General features: G+C 45.6%; 2 protein-coding genes across 4 annotated transcripts in view; both read left to right on the top strand.

Annotated features, from left to right (window-relative positions):
• The window catches only part of DHDDS (dehydrodolichyl diphosphate synthase subunit), a 30,091-nt gene extending 13,788 nt beyond the window's left edge, over positions 1-16,303 (top strand). For 2 of the 3 annotated variants that reach the window (XM_059690682.1, XM_059690684.1), the window contains exons 7-9: positions 5,936-6,050; positions 8,527-8,634; positions 13,993-16,303. In XM_059690682.1, the coding sequence (XP_059546665.1) occupies positions 5,936-6,050; positions 8,527-8,634; positions 13,993-14,232 (463 nt within the window). In that variant the 3' untranslated portion in view covers positions 14,233-16,303. The remainder of the gene's footprint in view (positions 1-5,935; positions 6,051-8,526; positions 8,635-13,992) is intronic. The other variant, XM_059690685.1, reaches the window with a different exon arrangement.
• A 961-nt stretch (positions 16,304-17,264) lies between these two features.
• HMGN2 (high mobility group nucleosomal binding domain 2) lies at positions 17,265-21,018 on the top strand. The gene is made up of 6 exons (XM_059690686.1): positions 17,265-17,459; positions 18,431-18,475; positions 18,683-18,712; positions 19,022-19,072; positions 19,650-19,745; positions 20,151-21,018. The coding sequence occupies exons 1-6, from the start codon at positions 17,445-17,447 to the stop codon at positions 20,184-20,186; spliced, it is 273 nt and encodes a 90-aa protein (XP_059546669.1). The 5' UTR covers positions 17,265-17,444; the 3' UTR covers positions 20,187-21,018.

The following is a 21,018-nucleotide window of genomic DNA, read 5'->3' as shown; positions in this document are numbered from 1 at the left end:
TATTTGTATTTTATTGAGTCATTAATCTCATATGTGAGAGACTTGAGTCTTTTCTCCATGTAATAGATGAGAAAATTGAGCTCAGCATTGAAATTATTTCCCCAAGGTCATTCTGCTAATAAATGCCAGAGCCAGGACTCAGATCTAAAGCTGTCTGATTCCAGAGTTCTTGTCCTTTACCTCTGTTATATGGAATCTTGGGACCGAGGAATTTTCTGATTCCCTTCTGAGGTATAATTCAATTTACCTGAGAAACAAAATAAAAAATATAGAAGTTGCTCAGTGGGAATGGATTTAAATAAGAAGGAAAGGAGACTTTTTTGTTGTATTTTGTTAATCCTCATTCGAGATATGTTTCCATTGATTTTTAGAGAGAGAGAAAGGTAGAAAGAAAAGCCAAGCAATCAGTATTGCAGAAGCCAAGAAAAGAGGGTCAGGTGTGGGTCAGGAGGGGTCTGGGCACTGGTGGGAAAAACTGTCAAATACTGTAAGGAAATCAGTTAAGATGTGGTTTGAAAATTAACTACTCAGCCTGGCCGGGTAGTTCGATTGGTGTTGATTACAGCATCATCCCAGTATGCCAAGATTGTAGATTTGATCCCCTGTCAGGGCACATATAAGAATCAACCAATGATGCATAAATAAGTGAACAACAAATCAATGTTTCTCTCTCTTTCTCCTCTCCTAAAATCAATAAAATTTTTTTTAAAAGAAATAAAAATGAACTGTTGGGGGAAAAATTGAGATAATGAGTAAGTTGTCAGGGTTGGGACCAGGCAGGAAGATGAGATATGTAAGTAGAAACAAGTTACTGGTAATTTTCTAATTCTTGGGGTGGGGGGGTGATTTCATAATTATTCATTATAATATTGTGTTTTATAATTGACGTTTCATATAGTCTTGTGTGAGTGAAATAATACAGTTGATCTTTCAACAATGTGTTGGGGGGTTAGGGCCATCTACCACCCATCTAGTTGAAAATCCATATATAATTACAGTTAGCCCTCCACAACCTTGGATTCCTAACCATGGTTTGAAAATACAATTGACCCTTAAACAACACGAGTTTGAACTATGCAGGTCTACTTATATGTGGAATCTGTCAACTGTATATTAAAAATAGTAATGGATACATGGCCGGTGTTGCTCAGTGGTTGAGTGTCAATCTATAAACCAGGAGGTCATGGTTCGATTCCTGGTCAGGGCACATGCCTGGGTTTCGAGCTCAATCCCCAGTAGAGGGTGTACAGGAGGCAGCCAATCAATTATTCTCTCATCACTGATTTTTCTATCTCTCCCTTCCTCTCTGAAATCAATAAAAAAAAAAAAAAATATATATATATATATATATATATATATATATACTTAAAATAATAAAGGATGTATAAAAAATAGTAAGGGACAAATGTTTATGCTAGAAAGAAAGCTATTTAGCAAGCAGCTGTAATATGCATTCATGCCTAGGACTAGCGTTCTGATCTTGACTCCTAAATTCAGTGCACTTTATACTCATACCACATTCCAATAACTACTGACCTTTATCTTCTTTCTGCTTCTTGTCCAACAAGTTTTCCCATATCCATTTTCTCTGCCCTGCATGGTTTACTAACTTGCCTATGAGGGGTTAGTCATGCAGACATGGTGTAGGTTGGGCAGGGTCACCACTGTAAGGAGTCTGATGTCTCCACCTACGAGCTCAGGAAGCTTGGTGTTCAGCTAAGACTGGTCTAATCAGGACCTGAGGCAGTGCTCTTTACATTATTCAAATTTAGACAAATCTGCATTTATAACAGAGCCAATGAGTTAATTACAATTAGGCTCTACCCTTCCAATAGCTATAACTTTTCTATTCTCATTACCATCATCCAACTCCTCATTTTCCTTTCTTCCAAGGTATATATATATATATATATATTTTTTTTTTTTTTTAATAATTTTATTGATTTTTTACAGAGAGGAAGGGAGAGAGACAGAGAGTCAGAAACATCGATGAGAGAGAAACATCGATCAGCTGCCTCCTGCACATCTCCCACTGGGGATATGCCCGCAACCCAGGTACATGCCCTTGATCGGAATCGAACCTGGGACCCTTCAGTCCGCAGGCCGACGCTCCATCCACTGAGCCAAACCGGTTTTGCCCAAGGTATATATTTTTAAAACATATTAATGTTAGATTGGATTTTGAGTCTGGAATTACAGAAAAGGGATTAGGTTGAGCATAAAGGATAGTTAATAAACTCTTTTTCACTGAGTTACCTTGAGCAGGTCACTTGACCCACTGTAGGTCTCTGTGTTTCTCTTAAAACAATAGTGTTAATAATACTAATAATTGCTAACATTTACTGAGCATTTACTCTTTGCCAGGCATCTGCCAGGTACTCCATATATGTTTATTTTACTTAACCCATAGAGGCTATGAGGTAGATACTGTTCTTATCCCCATTTTTAAGATGAGAATATTGAGACACAAGGAAGTTAAGTAACTTGTTCAGGCCCACCTAGTTGGCAAAGCTTGGTGCCAGGATTTCAACCTGGCTCCAGGGCCTTGTTCTTTCATTCACTACTAGAAGCGTGGTGCACCGGTGTGGTCCCTCATCCTGGCCTGTAGGGATCAGGCCCAAACCTGCTCTCCAACATCCCCCGAGGGGTCCTGGATTGTGAGAGGGCGGTTCTCAAGTGACACACCCTAGAATCAGGCTCCCTCCTCTCTGGTTCCGAACCGCCGCTGCCAAGTCACCGCAGCTCAGCAGCTCCTGCGTTGAGTGTCTGCTCCCTGGTGGTCAGTGCGTGTCATAGCTACCGGTCAGACGGTCGCTTGGCCTTTTATATATATAGATGGAATACTTAGAGTGCCATATATAGGAAGGTTGACGTGAACAAAAATACAGTATAAAAATAAAAGTTACTAATATTTATTGGATCTTATTATACAGTAGGTACTAGACTAAGAGTTTATTACACATATTCTCATTTCATTTTCATATAAGGTAGTGACTATTATTTGCCCCATTTTGTAAGTTCAATTAACTAAGGTTTAAAAAGGTTAGTTGACCCACCCAAAGTAATGTATGCTGTTAAATGAAACAGCCTGGACTCCAGTCAAGTATATCTACTTCCAAAGTCTATGTTGTGTTTGTTTTTTTAAATATGTTTTTATTCGTTTCAGAGAAAGGGAGAGGTGGGGAGAGATAAAAACATCAATGATGATAGAATCATAGATCAGCTGCCTCCTGCATGCCCCACACTGGGGATTGAGTCTGCAACTGGGCGTGTGCCCTGACTGGGAACTGAATGAACTGTAACCTCCTGGTTCATAGGTCAATGCTCAACCACTGAGCCACATTGGCTGGGCTGTTTTGTTTTATTCTTTTTTAAAAAATATATTGGGGTGACATTGGTTAATATGATCATATAGGTTTCAGGTGTGGGTTTCTATGTTACAAGATCTGTATATTGCACTGTGTGGCCACCACCAAAAGTCAGATCTTCTCCCGTCACCGTATATTAGGGTCCCTTCACACCTCACCCCTTCTCTCTGACAACCACTACACTGCTCTTTGTGTCCACAAGTTTCAGTTTTATATCCCACATATGAGTGAAATCAGATGGTTCTTAGCTTTTTCCAACTGACCTATTTCACTTAGCATAATATTTTCAAGGTCCATCCGTGTTATTGCAAATGGCAGTATTTCATCCTTTCTTATGGCTGAGTAGCATCCATTGTGTGTATGTACCACATCTTCTTTATCCAGTCCTCTATCACAGGATACTTAGGTTGTTTCCATGTGTTGGCTACTATGAATAATGCTGCAGTGAACATAGGGATGCATATATCTTTGAAAGTACATGTTTTCAAGTTTTTCAGGTATATACCCAGGAGAGGGGTTGCTGGGTGGTATGGTAACTCTATTCTTTTTTGAGGAATCACCAGACTGTTTTCCATAGTGATTGTACTAGTCTACATTCCCACCAGCAGTTAATGAGGGTCCCCTTTTCTGCACAACCTCTACAACACTTGTTATTACTTGGTTATTACTTGTCATATTAACCAATGTCACCCCAATAAATTTTTTAAAAAGAACATTAAAAACACAAAACAGCCCAGCCAGCATGGCTCAGTGGTTGAGTGTCGACCTATGAACCAGGAGGTCACAGTTCGTTCGATTCTAGATCAAGGCGCAGGCCGGGGTTGTGGGCTCGATCCCCAGTGTGGGGCATGTAGGAAGCAACTGATCAACAATGCTCTCATCTAACAGGTGTGAGGTGGTATCTCATTCTAATTTTGATTTGCCTTTCTCTACTTGCTAGTGAGGTTGAATATCTTTTCATATATCTGTTGGCTGTTTGTATGTCTTCTTGGGAGAGGTGTCTGTTCAGGTCGTCTGTCCATTTTTTTTAATGTTTTTTTATTGATTTCAGAAAAGAAGGGTGAGGGCTAGAGAGATAGAAACATCAATGCTGAGAGAGAATCACTGACTGGCTGCCTCCTGCATGCCCCCTACTGGGGATCGAGCCGGCAACCCAGGCATGTGCCCTTGGCCGGAATCGAACCTGGGACCCTTTAGTCCACAGGCCGACACTCAATCCACTGAGCCAAGCCAAACCGGCTAGGGCGCATCTGCCCATTTTTTGATTGGGTTGTTTGTTTCTTTGTTTGGTGTTGAGTTTTATGAGTTCTTAATATATTTTGGAAATTAAACCTTTGTTGGAGCTACTGTTTGTAAATATCATCTCCTATTTGGTTGGCTGCCTCTTTGTTATGTGTATTTTAAAAAACAAGATGTTTCGCCCTGCCACTGTGGCTTAGCAGTTGAGCGTTGACTCAGGAACCAAGAGGTTGCCGTTTCAATTCCCAGTTAGGACACATGCCCAGGTTGTGGGTTCAGTCCCTGGTGGGGGGCAAGCAGGAAGCAGCCAGTCAATGATTCTTTCTCATCATTGATGTTTCTCTCCCTCTCTCTTCCTCTCTGAAATCAATAAAAATATCCTATATAATAAAAGCCTAGGTGGCGTCGCGCAATGTCATCACAAGATGGCCACCACAAGATGGCTAGCAGGGGAGGGCAGTTGTGGACAATCAGGCCTGCAGGGGAGGGCAGTTGGGGGCGATCAGGCCGGCAGGGGAGCAGTTAGGCATCAGTCAGGCTGGCAGGGGAGAGATTAGGGGGCGATCAGGTCAGCAGGCAGAAGCGGTTAGGGGCAATCAGGCAGGCGAGCAGTTAGGAGCCAGCAGCCCTAATTGTCAATTGGACATCCTCCAAGGGGTCCCAGATTGGAGAGGGTGCAGGCTGGGCTGAGGGATTACCGCCCCCCCTCCTGTGCATGAATTTTGTGCACTGGGCCTCTAGTATTTTAAATTAAAAAAAAAAAAAAGATTAAAAAAAATGAAAGTACTTACTATACTTTGTCAATTATCACTATTCTACTGGATCACAAATGAAGTGTTTCTAAAATATGTTTTTATTGATTTTTAGAGAGAGGGGAAGGGAGAGGGATAGAGAGATAGAGACATCAATGAGAGAGAAACATCTATCAGCTGCCTCCTGCATACCCCCTACTGGGGATCGAGCCCACAGCCCGGGCATGCACCCTGACTGGGAATTGAATGGGCAACCTCTTGGTTCCTGGGTCAATGCTCAACTGCTGGGCCACACTGGCCAGGCAAAAACAAGATGCTTTAAGTGAGAACAGCACATTCTAGTGGGTGCATTTGGTTTAGGTCTTTGGCTAAATGACTTTGGGCAAACTAATCATCTTCTTTGAGCCTCACGTACCTTAATTAATTTATTAAGCATGTTTTGAGGGCCTCTGTGTACTAGGTAGTATTGACTAATATATTTGATGGTATTCTGTAATCCGGGAAGCCTTATGTCACCATGAGAAAAATCCAAAAAGAGATGTGTGCTTACCTTTGTCTCTTCTCCACTCACTTTAGCGATGTCTCTGAGTCTCTGCTTGATAAGTGCCTCTATACCAACCACTCTCCCAATCCGGACATCTTGATACGGACTTCTGGGGAAGTGAGGCTCAGCGACTTCCTGCTCTGGCAGGTAGGTAGTTTCTAACCACCGTTCTGTTCATGTTAGCTGAAAACTGCATTGCACCCACAGAATGGATTTGAGGGGCTCATCCCCACTTCCAGCCATGCAGGCACAGAGAACCTTGTGGGGGAGGAGACCTAAAATCTGGAGAAATGTCAGTGTTTGCTATCCCTTTCTTATCTATTCCTGGCTATGAGAACCTGTGTAGTTCTTACTCTCTAACGTTCCTAGAGGACAAAAATCAAGGCTAGTCAGCTGCAATGGAAACTTCACCAGTGCCCATGTTCAAGGAATTGGACTTCTGACTTTTGTCCCTGAGTATAATCTTCTGCCCTGGTAACCTACCAGGTACACCAGCTCCTCTGGGATAGAACCTTGCTTTGCAGTTACTTGTCTGTCTCCTTCAGAATAAAGGGCTGCATCTATTCAAGCACAGTCCACAAGGGATATAAGCTAAATGCAAACTCTTTCTTAGGGGTCACTGTCTCTCAGCCCAGTTCCCCCAGTGTAGAGAGTCCCCCAAAAGCTCAGAGTCAAATAAGTTTGTCTTTGCTCAAAAGTCTCTATCTGTTACCTTGGCCCCTGGGTACACATCACAGGGAAAGTCTTTGTTTAAGGAGAAGTTGGAGGGAGAGTCTCAGCTTGGAAGCAATTCACATGATAAAATTCTAGAAATTCTAATGGACCATAGTCTTAAAAGTGAAATAAGCCGAAACCGGTTTGGCTCAGTGGATAGAGCGTCGGCCTGCGGACTGAGAGGTCCCAGGTTCGATTCCGGTCAAGGGCATGTACCTGGGTTGCGGGCATATCCCCAGTAGGAGATGTGCAGGAGGCAGCTGATCGATGATTCTCTCTCATCGATGTTTCTAACTCTCTATCTCTCTCCCTTCCTCTCTGTAAAAAATCAATAAAATATATTTTTAAAAAAAAAGTGAAATAACAACATTTAGCTACTGAAGATACTTTTAGTGTTTGGCTATATTGAATGATGTATAATGTGCCGCTTATGGTTCTGTGGCCTGCTCTGCTGGTCAGATCATGTCTGGAAAGTTTATTTCTGGACACTGAGTTTGAAGAGACTTCTTGGTAAACTTAGAGGTCTTACCAGAAGAGGCCAACCTGGATGGCAAGGAATCTAGAACTCACATCTTATAAAGAATGAGTGAAGGATAGTGGTCTGGCAAAGGGAAGCATGGTGACAGTTTTTCCCTTGGGGAAAAGAAATATTGAGTTCCTGCTTTGTGCTGGGAATGGTACAGTGACCAAGTCAGAAATAATCCCTACTGTCCTAAAATGTATAGTTTGTTGGCAAAAACAAAGTGAACAAGTCATTACAACCTTGGCAACAGATAATAGGCCGCTCTAACTTGGCCTTCAGATATTTGAAAGAATGTCACTTCGAAGAAGAAGCAAACTTGTTCCAGAGAAAAGATCTGAGACCATGGTAGAAGTTCCAGGGGAGGTGGCATTGGTTTAGCATCACAAGCTATCCGACAACTAAAGTTATCCCCCGAGGCACTGAATTCCTGGGTACCCTAACGGTCCCCCCGCAGATGCTGTCAAGAATGTTGCAAAGGGACCCTCACATCAGTGGAGGTTATTAAAGTTCATCCAGCTCTGTGCTCTGACTGCTTTCTGTACATTCACTTGTTTAATTTTCATAGTACTTTAAAAACCAGATATTTTAATTACTCAGTTTTACAGTTGAAACAACTGAGGCCCAGAGAGGTTAAGTAACTTGCCTCAAGTCAAAATAGAAGGTAAATGGGAGAGCCAGGTAGTCTGGCCCCAGAGCTCATGCTCTTAACCACTGTGCCACATTCTGCTTCTTAAAAATAACAATGGCAGCCCTAGCTGGTTTGTTTCAGTGGATAGAATATCGGCCTGTGGACTAAAGGGTCCTGGGTTCAGTTCCGGTCAAGGGCTCAGTTGCAGGCTTGATCCCCAGCCCTGGTTGGGGCGCGTGCAGGAGGCAACCAATGCCTCTCTCACGCCGACATTTCTCTCTCTCTCCCCCCTCCCTTCCACTCTCTCTAAAAATCAATGGAAAAATATCCTTGGGTGAGGATTAACAAACAAATAAATATTTAAAAAAAATAACAATGGCAGCTACCAATTGTTCACCACTGACTTTACCAGTGTGTTTCCCAGATGACCTCTAAGGACCAAGAGCCAAAATAACATAATCCAGATGTTATTTCATAGTCCTAAATTTGGCTCCTAGAAAAATCCCAGTGAAAATGTCGGTCTGGTATTTTAGTTCAGTCTTGCTACAGGCAGGTGATCTAACTGCCTCAGGTGACTCCTCCCCCTATTAGTGAGTGAATCAGGGCTGGTGGCAGCAGCTGCAGCTCAGGATGCCTGTGCGATCTCATCTCTGGGTTTCTTGGTCCTGCTCAGCCTCCCCCTCCTTTGGAACCCTGCCCAGGGATATGTCCAGCAACATGTTACTAAACTAAATTATCTTCCTCCTCCCTTTTTCCAGACCTCCCACTCCTGCCTGGTGTTCCAGCCTGTTCTGTGGCCAGAATACATGTTTTGGAACCTCTGTGAAGCCATCCTGCAGTTCCAGATGAACCATAGCATGCTTCAGGTTAGTTCCAGGTAAACCATAGCATTCATCAGGTATGATTCTAGAGCAGTGGTTCCCAACCTTGGCTGCACATTAGAATCACCTGGGAATCTTTTTAAAATCCTGATTTCTGGGCCTCATCCTCCAGAAATTCTGTTTCTTTGTTACTAATGTTGTGGCCCCACCCCATAACAAAGAAACAGAATTTCCAGAGGATGAGGCCCAGAAATCAGGATTTTAAAAAGATTCCCAGGTGATTCTAATAATGTGCAGCCAAGGTTGAGAACCACTGTTCTAGAGCCGTGGTCCGCAAACTGTGGCTCGCGAGCCACATGCGGCTCTTTGGCCCCTTGAGTGTGGCTCTTCCTAAGCCTTAGGAGTACCCTAATTAAGTTAATAACAATGTACCTACCTATATAGTTTAAGTTTAAAAAATTTGGCTCTCAAAAGAAATTTCAATCGTACTGTTGATATTTGGCTCTGTTGACTAATGAGTTTGCCGACCACTGTTCTAGAGCAGTGGTCGGCAAACTGCAGCTCGCGAGCCACATGCAGCTCTGTGGCCCCTTGAGTGTGGCTCTTCCACAAAATACCACGTGCGGGCGCGCATGTACAGTGCGATTGAAACTTCGTGGCCCATGCGCAGAAGTCGGTATTTTGTGGAAGAGCCACACTCAGGGGGCCAAAGAGCCGTATGTGGCTCACGAGCCGCAGTTTGCTGACCACTGTTCTAGAGGAACCAAAGCATGCTTCAGAGCTGGCCTGATGGAGGGGATGGAGGAAAAGGTGAGCATGCACTGACCATATACTAGATATATTCCACACACCTGCTAATAGGTATGTTAATAATGATGATAGTAGCTTTTACTTACTGTGTATTTACTATGTGTCAGGCACTCTGAATATTTTATATGCACTATTTCATTTAATACTCCCAAGAACCCAATGAGATAGGTATTATTAGCCCCGTTTGTGCAAATGTATAAATCAAAATTATTTTATTAAGAACACAACCAATAAGAGATAGAACTTAGATTCAAATTACAAGTCTTTAATCTCTTTACTACAGCAACCCAGGGAAGACTTCTCAGAGAGATAGGCCATTATTCCCTGAAGGTATTAGCTTTGATCACCAGATCTTGAAACAGGTTTCATTAGGAGGCTGAGTCACCTGCATCTGACTAGGATTCTCAGTAATAATGGCAGTGTGTGTGGTGGTGGCAGCTAACATATTGAAGGTCTACTTAGATGTTTTCATGTGAGTTTTCTTATTTAACCCTTCGCAAGAAGCCACCGTGTGACCTAGGCCCAGTCCCTTCAGCCTTTAGTGTCCTTGTCTGAAGTGATCCTTTAGGATCTCCCCTGACTCCATCATCCTAACATTGATTTGCTGGTTCCTGGCACATAGGGGCCAGGCTTTGCCTTAGCTGGAGCCTCCCTGCCCAGCACTCAGTCTGGGGCTGCTCTGCTATTTGGAAGAAGTCTGAGCTTCATAGAGCAACTTTAATTAACCAGCTCTGTATTCCTTCCCTCTGTGGCTAGGTGGCCACATCCTTTCTGTCCTGCCAGAACATAGCTTATTTAGCCATAGCCACAAGTGGTGCTGACAAAGAACAGCTAAACATTAATAGCAGGCACCAGGTTGGACCTATATTATCTCATTTTTCCTCAAACCACCCTGTGAGGTAGATACTGTCATCCCCATTTTGTAGATCAAGAATTAGGCTTAGCCCTAACTGGTTTGGCTCAGTGGATAGAGTGTTGGCCTGCGGACTGGGGGGTCTCGGGTTCGATTCCGGTCAGGGGCATGTGCCTTGGTTGTGGGCACATCCCCAGTGGGGGGTATGCGCGAGGCAGCTGATCGATGTCTCTCTCATTGATGTTTCTAGCTCTCTGTCCCTCTCCCTTCCTCTCTAAAAAATCAATAAAATATATTTTAAAAAAATAAAATAAAAAATCAATAAAATATATTAAAAAAAAGAATTAGGCTTAGACTGAAGCATTTGGCTCAAATAAAACTCTTATAAAAATATTTTTTATAAAAAGAATTAGCCATAGCTGGCTTGGCTCAGTGGATAGAGCATCGGCCTGCGGACTGAAGTGTCCCAGGTTCGATTCCGGCCAAGGGCACATGCCTGGATTGCGGGCTCCATCCCCAGTGTGGGGTGTGCAGGAGGCAGCCAATCAATGATTCTCTCTCATCATTGATGTTTCTGTCTCTCTCCTTATCCCTTCCTCTCTGAAATCAATAAAGAAATATATTTAAAAAATTTAAAAAAAATAAAAAGAATTTGAGCCCTAACCAGTTTGGCTCAATGGATAGAGCATCGGCCTGCGGACTCAAGGGTCCCAGGTTCCATTCCAGTCAAGGGCATGTACCTTGGTTGCGGGCACATCCCCAGTGGGGAGTGTGCAGGAGGCAGCTGATCGATGTTTCTAACTCTCTATCTCTCTTCCTTCCTCTCTGTAAAAAAACAATAAAATATATAATTAATTAATTAATTAATTAATTAATTAATTAAAATAAAAAAAGAATTAGGCTTAGAGAGGTGAGAGTTCTTTGGATAGGAACTTCTTGAATCCCAGAGCTCCAGGAGGACTCACTCTGGCCTGATCAAGCTCTTCAATCAATTTCATGTGTCTTTGCTCATTATTCCATTACCTAATATTCTCCCCCAACCATACACACTCCACCTTTATCCAAGTCCTCCCCATTGGTTAAAGCCCAGCTCAAACATTGCCTGTCCGTTAGGTTTCACTGCTTCTTGACCTTCATAGCCATAATTTTTCTCTCCTCTGGGCTGCATGCCCTTTTCTCTTGCCTCCTTGATGGCCTTACTACATTCTACCTATAGTATGGGACTTTGTGTAGAGATCTGTGTCCTAATCAGCCTGTAAGCACATGGGTTGCTTAGACTGTATCCTGAGCATCTCCCTATCCCCACATAAGGTCATGTACATAGGACCCATGGTTTCTCCTGACCAAGGCAACTCTCAAGCCTGTTTTAGTCTTCATAGCTCCATGTATGAGTTCATTACATAGCAGAAGAGTATCCTTGAATACCTAGAGGAGAATATTCCAGAATTTTCATTTATGCAGTAAACTTTTATTACTGAGAGGCCTTAGCAAATCACTTTCCTATTCTCAACCCCCATGTCTGTCTCCAACAGAAAGAACCTTCCTAGCTTTGTTGCAAGAGTCAAATGCAAGGGTCAAGTGCTTGTGCACATGGAAGATACAGTGGTACCTTGGTTCTTGAACTTAATTCGATCCGGAAGGCTGTTCAAGAAGCAGTTTGTTTGAAAACTGAATATAGTTCCCATTAGAAATAATGTAAATTGAAATAATCCATTCTAGTCCCTCAAATGATTCCATTTTAACCTATCTCAATTGCTTTTGATCTTTGTTTTGTGAGCACTTTCACTGCCTTAGCAACATCAGCACTCATGATGGCCTCTTAATGTTTTAAAATTGTTCTAATTGTCAATTTTGCCATGCCAAACTCAGTAGCCAGATTAAACATGGGAATACCTCTATCATACTTTGTAATTACTTCTTGTCTTTTTAAATATGTTTTTATTGATTTGAGAGAGAGAGGAAGGAAGAGAAAGAGAAAGATAGAAACATCCATGAGAGAGAAACATCAACATCGATCAGCTGCCTCCTGTACACCCCCCACCAGGGATCGATCCCCTAATCTGGGCATGTGCCCTGATGGGGAATCAAACCAGTGACTTCTTGGTTTATGGGTCGACACTCAACCACTGAGCCACACTAGCCGGGATTACTTCCTTTTATAAGCTCTATCGTTGTTCTCACAACTTTCTTTTTCATGTTGCCGCTATCACTAAACTTCTTAGGACGCATGGTGACTTACTGTATGTATTTAATAATAATAAGCAGCAACAAAAAATGATACGAAAATATTCCCAGCACAATTTCCTAAGATGTTAACAACACGAGGTTTAGTGGTAAACTGACTCATACTCTTGAATTCTCTCTTTTGTTTGTTGCATAAGAAAACTGTGAGTAATCATACAGGTGTCAGCATGAAAAGGCTGTCAGGTTGAAATCCAAGTTTTGTTCAACAACCAAGACATTTCTTTCATGAACAAATTATTCAAGATGGGAGGCATTTGAGAACTGAGGTGTAACTGTATTCCTTAAAGGGTGAAGACAGCAATCCAGAGGTTTACAGGCTGAGTAGAACAGAGACATGTACAAAAAGACAGTAATATAAGGTGGAGTTATGTGGTAAGAGTCACCAGAGTATAGGATACCAAGTTGGGAGCAAAGCAGTTTCTCACTTGGCTTTGGCACGACGTACAGCCCGTTAAAGTGGCAGGAGCAGAATGCATCAGTGAGGAACAGAGGGCCTTGGTTCTGCTCCAAAGGGATTTCCCCTCCCCACGAGCATCCTCCCTGCCCTCCTGGGATCACATGGTCAGTCACTTGAGTATTTCACACATACAGGATGCCACAAGTGCCAGAGGAAAAGCCACAATTTCTGCCCTCTAAGAGTTTATGACTTATTTGTCTGGAGACACACACAGGGTATAAGAAGTGCTGCTGGGCGTATGATCGCCTACCTGACATCAGAGCGAGTTCCAGGAGCCCTGAGGGCTCAATGGAACCTTCAAGGGCTTATTTTCTAACAGGAAAAGTAGATTGTGGACTATGGACATTAAGACTTATTCTACTGGCAGAAATCAATAAGTGGCTTAAGAGTGCTGAACAGAAAGGTCATTTGCTGGAAGAATCAGCTGGTCCCCATACGGTAGGTAGGCAAGTCTGGAGCCTAACTCTGAAAAAATAGCTTAAAAAATTAGGAGAATGGCACCCTTAGGGTGACCTGGGAAACCAAAGGCAATGATGCCATGGATGTGTCCCAAGCAGGAAATAGAACCTTCCTTTACAGTAGATAATATAACGTTAAAATTGCTGTTTGTTTGAAAGCCTGCTAATATGCTAGAGAGGGTTTTGCATGTATTAGCTCTAATCCTTAAAATCACTCTTCAAGGTAGGCACAACCCCCACTTTACAGATGAAGACATGAGGTTAGGAGAGGATTTACTCAAAGCCACAAAGCTAGATGGGGGAACCAGAAATCAGATCTATCCATACTCGCTGGTTCCCTAAGTGCAAACCTGAGAATTTTAAGAAATACAGATGCTTCCACCCAAAACAAACCAAGATGGACCCAGAACTTCCACTGCCCTCCCTGTCAACATGGGCACCACCCATCACACACCTACTGCCTGACCTTTCCAAATCTCCTACAATTTCCCCAGTGTTCTACTTAACTTGGCCTGCCCTGTGCCCCACCCATACCTAAAAATGATCTCCAGTGATCTCCCCCAACTCCCACTTTTCTTTAGCAGAAGGCCCGAGACATGTATGCAGAGGAGCGGAAGAGGCAGCAGCTGGAGAGGGACCAGGCTGCAGTGACAGAGCAGCTGCTGCAAGAGGGGCTCCAGGCCAGTGGGGACGCCCAGCTCCGACGGACACGCTTGCACAAACTATCAGCCAGACGGGAAGAGCGAGTCCAAGGTTTCCTGCAGGCCTTGGAACTCAAGCGGGCTGATTGGCTGGCACGTCTGGGCACTGCATCAGCCTGAGGGAGGCTGGCCTCCTGCTACTTTGCCCTGCCCCTCCACCTCTAGGGCCCCACTCCCTATTCTTTTCTTGAAGGGTACCTCCCTCTTGATGAATTGTGTTCCTTTTGCTTGGCAGGGAGCCCAGTTTATGGTGGCCATAGATACCTTTGGGTTGCCTGGGACAGTGGCCCCTTGGGAGTGTTGAGGGTGAGTTTCCAACAAATACACTGAATTTAGCTCCACCAATAGGTTTGGAAAGCAGGGAGCCCCAGATCTTCTGCTGCCTGCTCCTTCCGCCTTTGCCACCTCTACCTGTGCTTCTAGATGCACTTCACTTCCCCCCCCCCCAGCACATCCTTCAACACCCAATTGTGGGGAAGAGGTCTCCCCAGACCCTCACCCTTTACCCATCCATCTTAGCTTTCCATCCGACTTTCACAAAAGATTTGGCTCCACCTCAGATCTGCTGGTAAATAGCTAATAGGCAGCCGGCGTCATTTGGGCAAGGAAGAAGGAGAGATGGAAAGAAAATTTGCCCATCTGCTGGTCCTCCCCCTTGGCTCTCCACCTGGGATTTGCTATTGAATCTCTACCCCCTCCCACCATGCAGTGCTGATTGCTCACTGAAAGGCTCAGCGCCCCCAATGGCACAGAAGCCTGGCGGGTGATTACAATCCAATTACCTATTGTCGACTCAGCCCACACAAGCTTTCCTCCTCCTCCTACAGGGCTCGGGCCAGGCTCCAGGGTAAAAGAAGGGCCTTATAGGCCCTGGTGAATCTAGTCCAGCACAGGCCTCTCCCCTGAAACACATCAGAACCAAGAACACGGAAAGAACCACTTCCCAACCGACTGCCTCCTGCCCTCACCATCTCAGACTCCGTCTCCCACCTCCTCAGACTTTTGAGGCCTGGCTTCCTAAGTAGGCCCTGAGACCATTTATTCTTAGCATGTCAGAGTGTCAGCTTGTGAGGGCCATGGCTGCCCATAAGGAAGAAGAGGGTTGAGTCAAAAGCTGTGTCCTTTCCCTTACCTCTCCTGCCAGGCCTCACTGCAGAGATGCTGAGAGGATTCGTGCCTTTGAAGGGGGCAACTCTGCTTCAGGTGCCCAGAGCAGCAAGCACCAGTCAGTAATACCAACCAATGGCTACTCTTCAGTCTTCCCATTTTACTTTCTGCAAACTGTTTCTCCAGCACCTCCCTCTAGGGGAGGGATGGGGTCTTGCAAGCAGTGCTGCCAGTATACTCTTTAACCCCTGACTTTCCTATACTCTAGTCTCCCTACCTTCCTCTGCCTAAATACGTGGTACAAGAGAATCAAGTTTGAATGGCAGACACTGTGATTGAGAAGTGGATTGATGCACCCTTTGGCAAGCCTCCCTCACACCTGGCACAGGGTTCCCAGAGAGCAGGTGCTGTGCATTTTGCATCTTGACAATGGGGCAGTTGACAGCCTTAATTAGGGAGGCATGAATTATGGGGCTGTAACACAGAGCCCTACAATTAAGGGAATGGGACTGGAGGCAGCAAGCGGAATCTGCCCTGTGAGCATGGCTGAGTCTTGTCTCTTCGGGGTTTCCCCTAATATGATTGGGGTGCAGAAGTGATTAATGAGGCTGGTATCTCTCTCTGGCCTGAGGTCCTGTATGCTGGGAAAGGTACGCAGAGTGGGATGGGCAGGGTGCCCCAGGAGCACTGTAGAGGTGGGAAGAAGAGGCGGGCCTCTGCTGCCCAGAAGCAGGGGATGCAGATAGTTGCTTTGGCCGCATTGTGGTTGCTTTCTGCAGATAATTGTACCAACCAGCTTCAAGCCTTGCCTCAATAAATTAGGTGGGACCTACTTAGATATCCTCCCACCGGTGAGCCAAGCCCCCACTTGAGGATATTGATCGTGTTCTTGTGTTCCCCTGGGTGTCACAGGAATTTAAGAACTCTTAGATGTAAGACTTGCTTGCTAACAGTGCGACAGAACAACTTGTTTTGCTGCTGTAATTGTCTACCTTCCTCAGGTGCACCTGGCTACCTCCAGGATCCCTAGCTTTGGGGGCGTGTGGGGTAGGGGAGCCAATGGAAGAACCCTTTTGCCATCACACCACCTGTTCCTCTACTTGTTTCCTAATCCCCGGACGCTTTCCTCCACCCTCCTTTCCTCGCGCAAGTGAAAGGAAGCCAGCCTGCCAGTGTGGAAGGAGGGATTTCGCCAGCTGCGTTTGCAGCGCCCAGGCTTGGTGGCCGCGTCGGGTGGGGGCAGCTGAGCTTGTCTCCGAAGCGGGTGGAGCGTAGGGGGAGGGGAGTGCTGGTAGGCTGGCGGCGGATCTCCATCACTCGGTGACAGGGTCCTGAGGTCGAGAATCCTGGAGCCTCTTAAGAGCTACCCGAGGCTTTGGCGGGGGGCTTCGTTGATATTTGGGGAGGCTGCAGGACAACGGGTGCTGAAAGGACAGCTCCTACCTGCCCCACTGCGCCCGAAAGTAACCTCTCCGTGTAGTCTCCCTACGAACTCCCACTCCAACCTCCAGTCCCCTGTTGGTGGGCTGCCTTCCAGGTGAGATGCACGGAAAGCTTCCTCCGAGCGGCAGCTTGGAACGATGCACGTACGGCTGCGCCAAGCTGGCTTCCCCGCTCTTTCCCACTTCGGCGTTAGCTTTGGCCTTGGGAACTGCAGCCTGTGCCTCCAAGCCGCGCGCTTTCTCCCGCCTCCGGCGGAGACGGGCGGTGCGGCCAGGCCTTGAAAACCCTTCTTCTGGGGCCCCCAGCGGGAACAGGAAGGAAAGCGGCTGAGATGGCTCTAAGTGGCGCACAGCTTGGAGAAGTGGGTAGCTCGGTTGCATAAGGTGGAAGGAACTTGGTAGTTTGCAAAAGCCGGCTCTTGAGATACCGAAATCCAGAGCCCGCGGGCTCGCACCCCCCCCCCATTTATTGCCTTCGACGCGCGCCTCCCCCACCGCGCCCCCACCCCCAAAGCGCGCCACCGTCTCGCGCGCCCTCCCCCTATACCCCCCTCCTCACTCCCTCCAGAGGAGGTGAGTTTAAACCCCGCCCACGTGACCCCAGCTGGGCCAATGAGCGGCGGCGGGAGGTGAAATCCGGTTCTAACCGGTCCGGGGCTCCCAGCGCTATAAAAACTTTATAAACCCCCCGGAGCCCTAGCAGTGTGAGGAGACGAGATCGACCCCCGGACCGAGCAAGGCTCGCGCGCTGCTGCATCCCCGCGTCCCGCCACCATCGCCATCATGCCCAAGAGAAAGGTACGTGGCGCGAGGGCCCCAGGCGCCGGGCTGCCACTACCGCCGCCTTCACCGCTGTCGCCGCCGCCGCTTGCCCGGCTTTGGGGCGCGAGGCTCGGCGCTGGGCTGGAGCAGGCTCTGCCCCTACCGCCGGCACTCGAGACGGTGTCAGGTGGCCCCCGGGTAACCCTGCGCGTCTCGGCTGCCCGCGGGCGCCAGAGGCCATATTGGAGGAGCGGCGGCCGCGGCGGGAGGAGCCATGTTGGTGGCTGTTTACCCCGCTCCCCTCGGGCTAGACGTGCCCGCCCCGCGCCCCCTCCCCCATCGACACCCCCCCTCCCCGCGGGCGGGCAATTCAAACCCGAAAAGGCGGGAAGGCGGTGCTTGGGGTTGGCGGGCGGGGTAACGCGCTGCCGCCAAAAAAACCGCCGCCGAGAGGAGGCGGGGCTACACCGCGAAGCCCCGCCTCCTCCCAGGGCCCGGGCGCACGGGACTCGCTACGCTGCCGCCCACGAATTCCCCGGGCTGCGCGCGAGCCTCACGTCTCCCGCCCTCGACGGCTGCCATAGCAACGGCGCTCGGGCCCCGCCTCCGGACGGGTTTGTTTGCACCCGCTGCAGCTGTTGCTTCTGCTCCTGCCTGGTGCGGTGGCGCAGGCTGCGCGGCCCTGCGCTGCACTCCGCGCTCCAGCTCAGCGCGTTTCCCTGGGGCCACTTGGCCGAGACTGGGAAGGCTGAGGTTCCGACACCCTGCGAGCTTTGGGCTGGGTTTGGCAGGATGTGTACACAAATAAGCACGCCCACAGTTCCTAAGCACTTCGGGTATTTGCATAGGAGGCGCGGGTGCTAAACACTGACGATTTGTGTATCCTACAGAAGTTGTGTGCAAGACTACTTTTAATTTTTTTCCTTTGGACTGTGTTAAGCTTAGTGAGTCATTAAAAATTACCTCGGAGGCTGCACGTTTCTGAGTTTCTGTTTTGTTTTTTATAGGCTGAAGGGGATGCTAAAGGAGATAAAGCCAAGGTGAAGGACGAAGTAAGTCTTGTTTATTCTCTTTTGAAGTTTTACAAAGCTTTGGGCTTCTCTGGTGGTAATTAGCCATACCCGTATTCCTGAATTTGTCTAAGTAAGCTCTCTTCACATCCTATAGTCCAGAAAAGATTGGCACTGAGACTCTTGTTTTTCTTAAGTGGTTGGACTATTTTGTTACTAACTTTCTCATTTTTCTATTTTTTAAAATAGCCACAGAGAAGATCCGCCAGGTTATCAGCTGTAAGTATGTCTGCTTTTAAATTTTCACCTTTATTCCTGAAACTAGCTTCCCATGAGTGATGGTCGGTGGCTGGTTTTAATGACCTGCTGCTACACTGTGGACTCTCACCCATTCGAGATTCACTGGTTGGGAAATTTTCATGGCTTATAGTCAAAGTGGAACACTCCTGATTGTTACTTCTGAAGATTGGACATTTTAATGGGAAGTCAGCCACAAAATCTTTATGAAGTATGGAAAATTTGGTTGTAGTTTGTTTTCTTTGGCTCATCATACTAATGTTGTCTTCCCCTCTCTCCTCCAAATAAAAGAAACCTGCTCCTCCAAAGCCAGAGCCCAAGCCTAAAAAGGCCCCTGCAAAGGTGAGTGGGACTGGGGGCAAGGTGTTTCTAGGAGTCACATAAGGCTGAGCAGGATTTCATGTTGTTTACGGGAGATCTGCTATATAATAACTTCATCTGTTGGCACAAAGTTGAGATATATGACAAAGTTAACAGGACTGGGCCTTATAATTATGCCCTAATTGTTCACTTTCACAAAAATGAAAACTGTCCTTCAGTATCTTAATGCAGCATAATAATGGTGACTCCATTAATGGGTATTCTGAATTGTTTTGATAGCTTGACTTATCCCTGAGATTTGTATATCAAGAACTATCATTAGTTTAGAAAAATTGCACTTCAGTATTTAACCTCCCAAGTTTTAAGCCATCTTATTCTATCCTATTTATACTCAGATAAAAAATTCTATATACTTAGGACCACAGAATATTATAGATCATTTGGCCTAGTTTTGATCAGTTGTTTTATCAGTGGGAGAGGGTTTATAGTTTGTATGTTATCTTTTATAAACAGTCCTGCCTTGTACAGAACTTTGTAGGCCACACATTGGTAATATGAAATTAGGAGAAACAGCTTTTTTCTTTCTCCCGTCTTTTAGAAGGGAGAGAAGGTACCGAAAGGGAAAAAGGGGAAAGCTGATGCTGGCAAAGATGGGAATAATCCTGCAGAAAATGGAGATGCCAAAACAGACCAGGTACAACTGCTACCTCATTTGATATTTGCAACCATAGTAAAACGAAGACTTAGATTTTTGATATTTACTTTATGTATTTAAATGCCATTTAACAAAGAAAAATCAACCAAAAAAATGAGTTCTCGTGTCACCTCTGACACATGTGTCATAGGTTTGCCATCACTGTTACAGAGTTTTGAAGCTGAGAATAACCTCAGATCTTCTAATGCTGATTTGTTCCCTACCCTGATTTTAGCAAAATTTCCTACCAAGCCATTCTCAAAAGAAGTACTAAGTCTCAGTTTCAGAGTATCTGAAACCTGAGCTTTGGCTGGCCCAGGAGCAAAATAATGTTATATATGGGATATGGGTGAAGATAGTCTCAAACTCGTATGTGTTGTACTAATCTGTCTATTTTTCTTTTAGGCACAGAAAGCTGAAGGTGCTGGAGATGCCAAGTGAAGTGTGTGCATTTTTGATAACTGTGTATTTCTGGTGACTGTACAGTTTGAAATACTATTTTTTATCAAGTTTTATAAAAATGCAGAATTTTGTTTTACTTTTTTTTTTTTTTTTTTTAAGCTATGTTGTTAGCACACAGAACACTTCATTGTTATTTTTGGGGGGAAGGACATATAGTACTAATAGAATATCTCCAAAGCTGGACTGACATGGGGGGAAATACCTTTCCCTTCTGGTTTTGAGAAACTTCCTCTTGGTTCCTGGGAGGAGGGATCCCTTGATGTTGACACACATTAGCCATCGTGGCACGAACACCTTGTCGTGTGGGAAAACTAAAATTCGTTTTTATGTCCTTTTCTCCCTCTCCACTTTAAGCATAGACTTTGGCTCTCTTAAGCCCAGAGACCTATTGGGACCTGACCCAAAAAAAATTGATTTCCAGTATGTTGGGCAATCTGGACTTTCCAGTGTCACTATTGAGATGGCATCCCTCAAAAGAGCAGCAGTTCCTTTTTAGATTGTGGATCTACAGATTGATACTCTCTGCCATTTTCATTTCATTTCCTGAAAGTCAGGGTCGGCTTGTGAAAAGTTGTTAAACAACATGCTTAATGTGAAATGTCAACCCTCACTCTAAACTTTCCCTGTTCGGAGCATCAGATGAAGACTTCACTGGGTTTTATAGTGGCTTTCTGATTTTGGTAGTTCATTGAAGAAGGGAGTGTGAAGTTGTTGTATACTGTTAACGATTGTCTGCCCATGTCCTGCCTGAAATACCATGATTGTTTATGAAAAGTATCTTTAATAAAGCTGGATACAGTTTGGCTTGGAA

The sequence above is a fragment of the Myotis daubentonii genome, chromosome 3 (genome assembly GCF_963259705.1).
Source record: "Myotis daubentonii chromosome 3, mMyoDau2.1, whole genome shotgun sequence".
NCBI classification, from domain to species: Eukaryota; Metazoa; Chordata; class Mammalia; order Chiroptera; family Vespertilionidae; genus Myotis; species Myotis daubentonii.
This window is presented reverse-complemented; position numbering and strand designations above follow the sequence as displayed.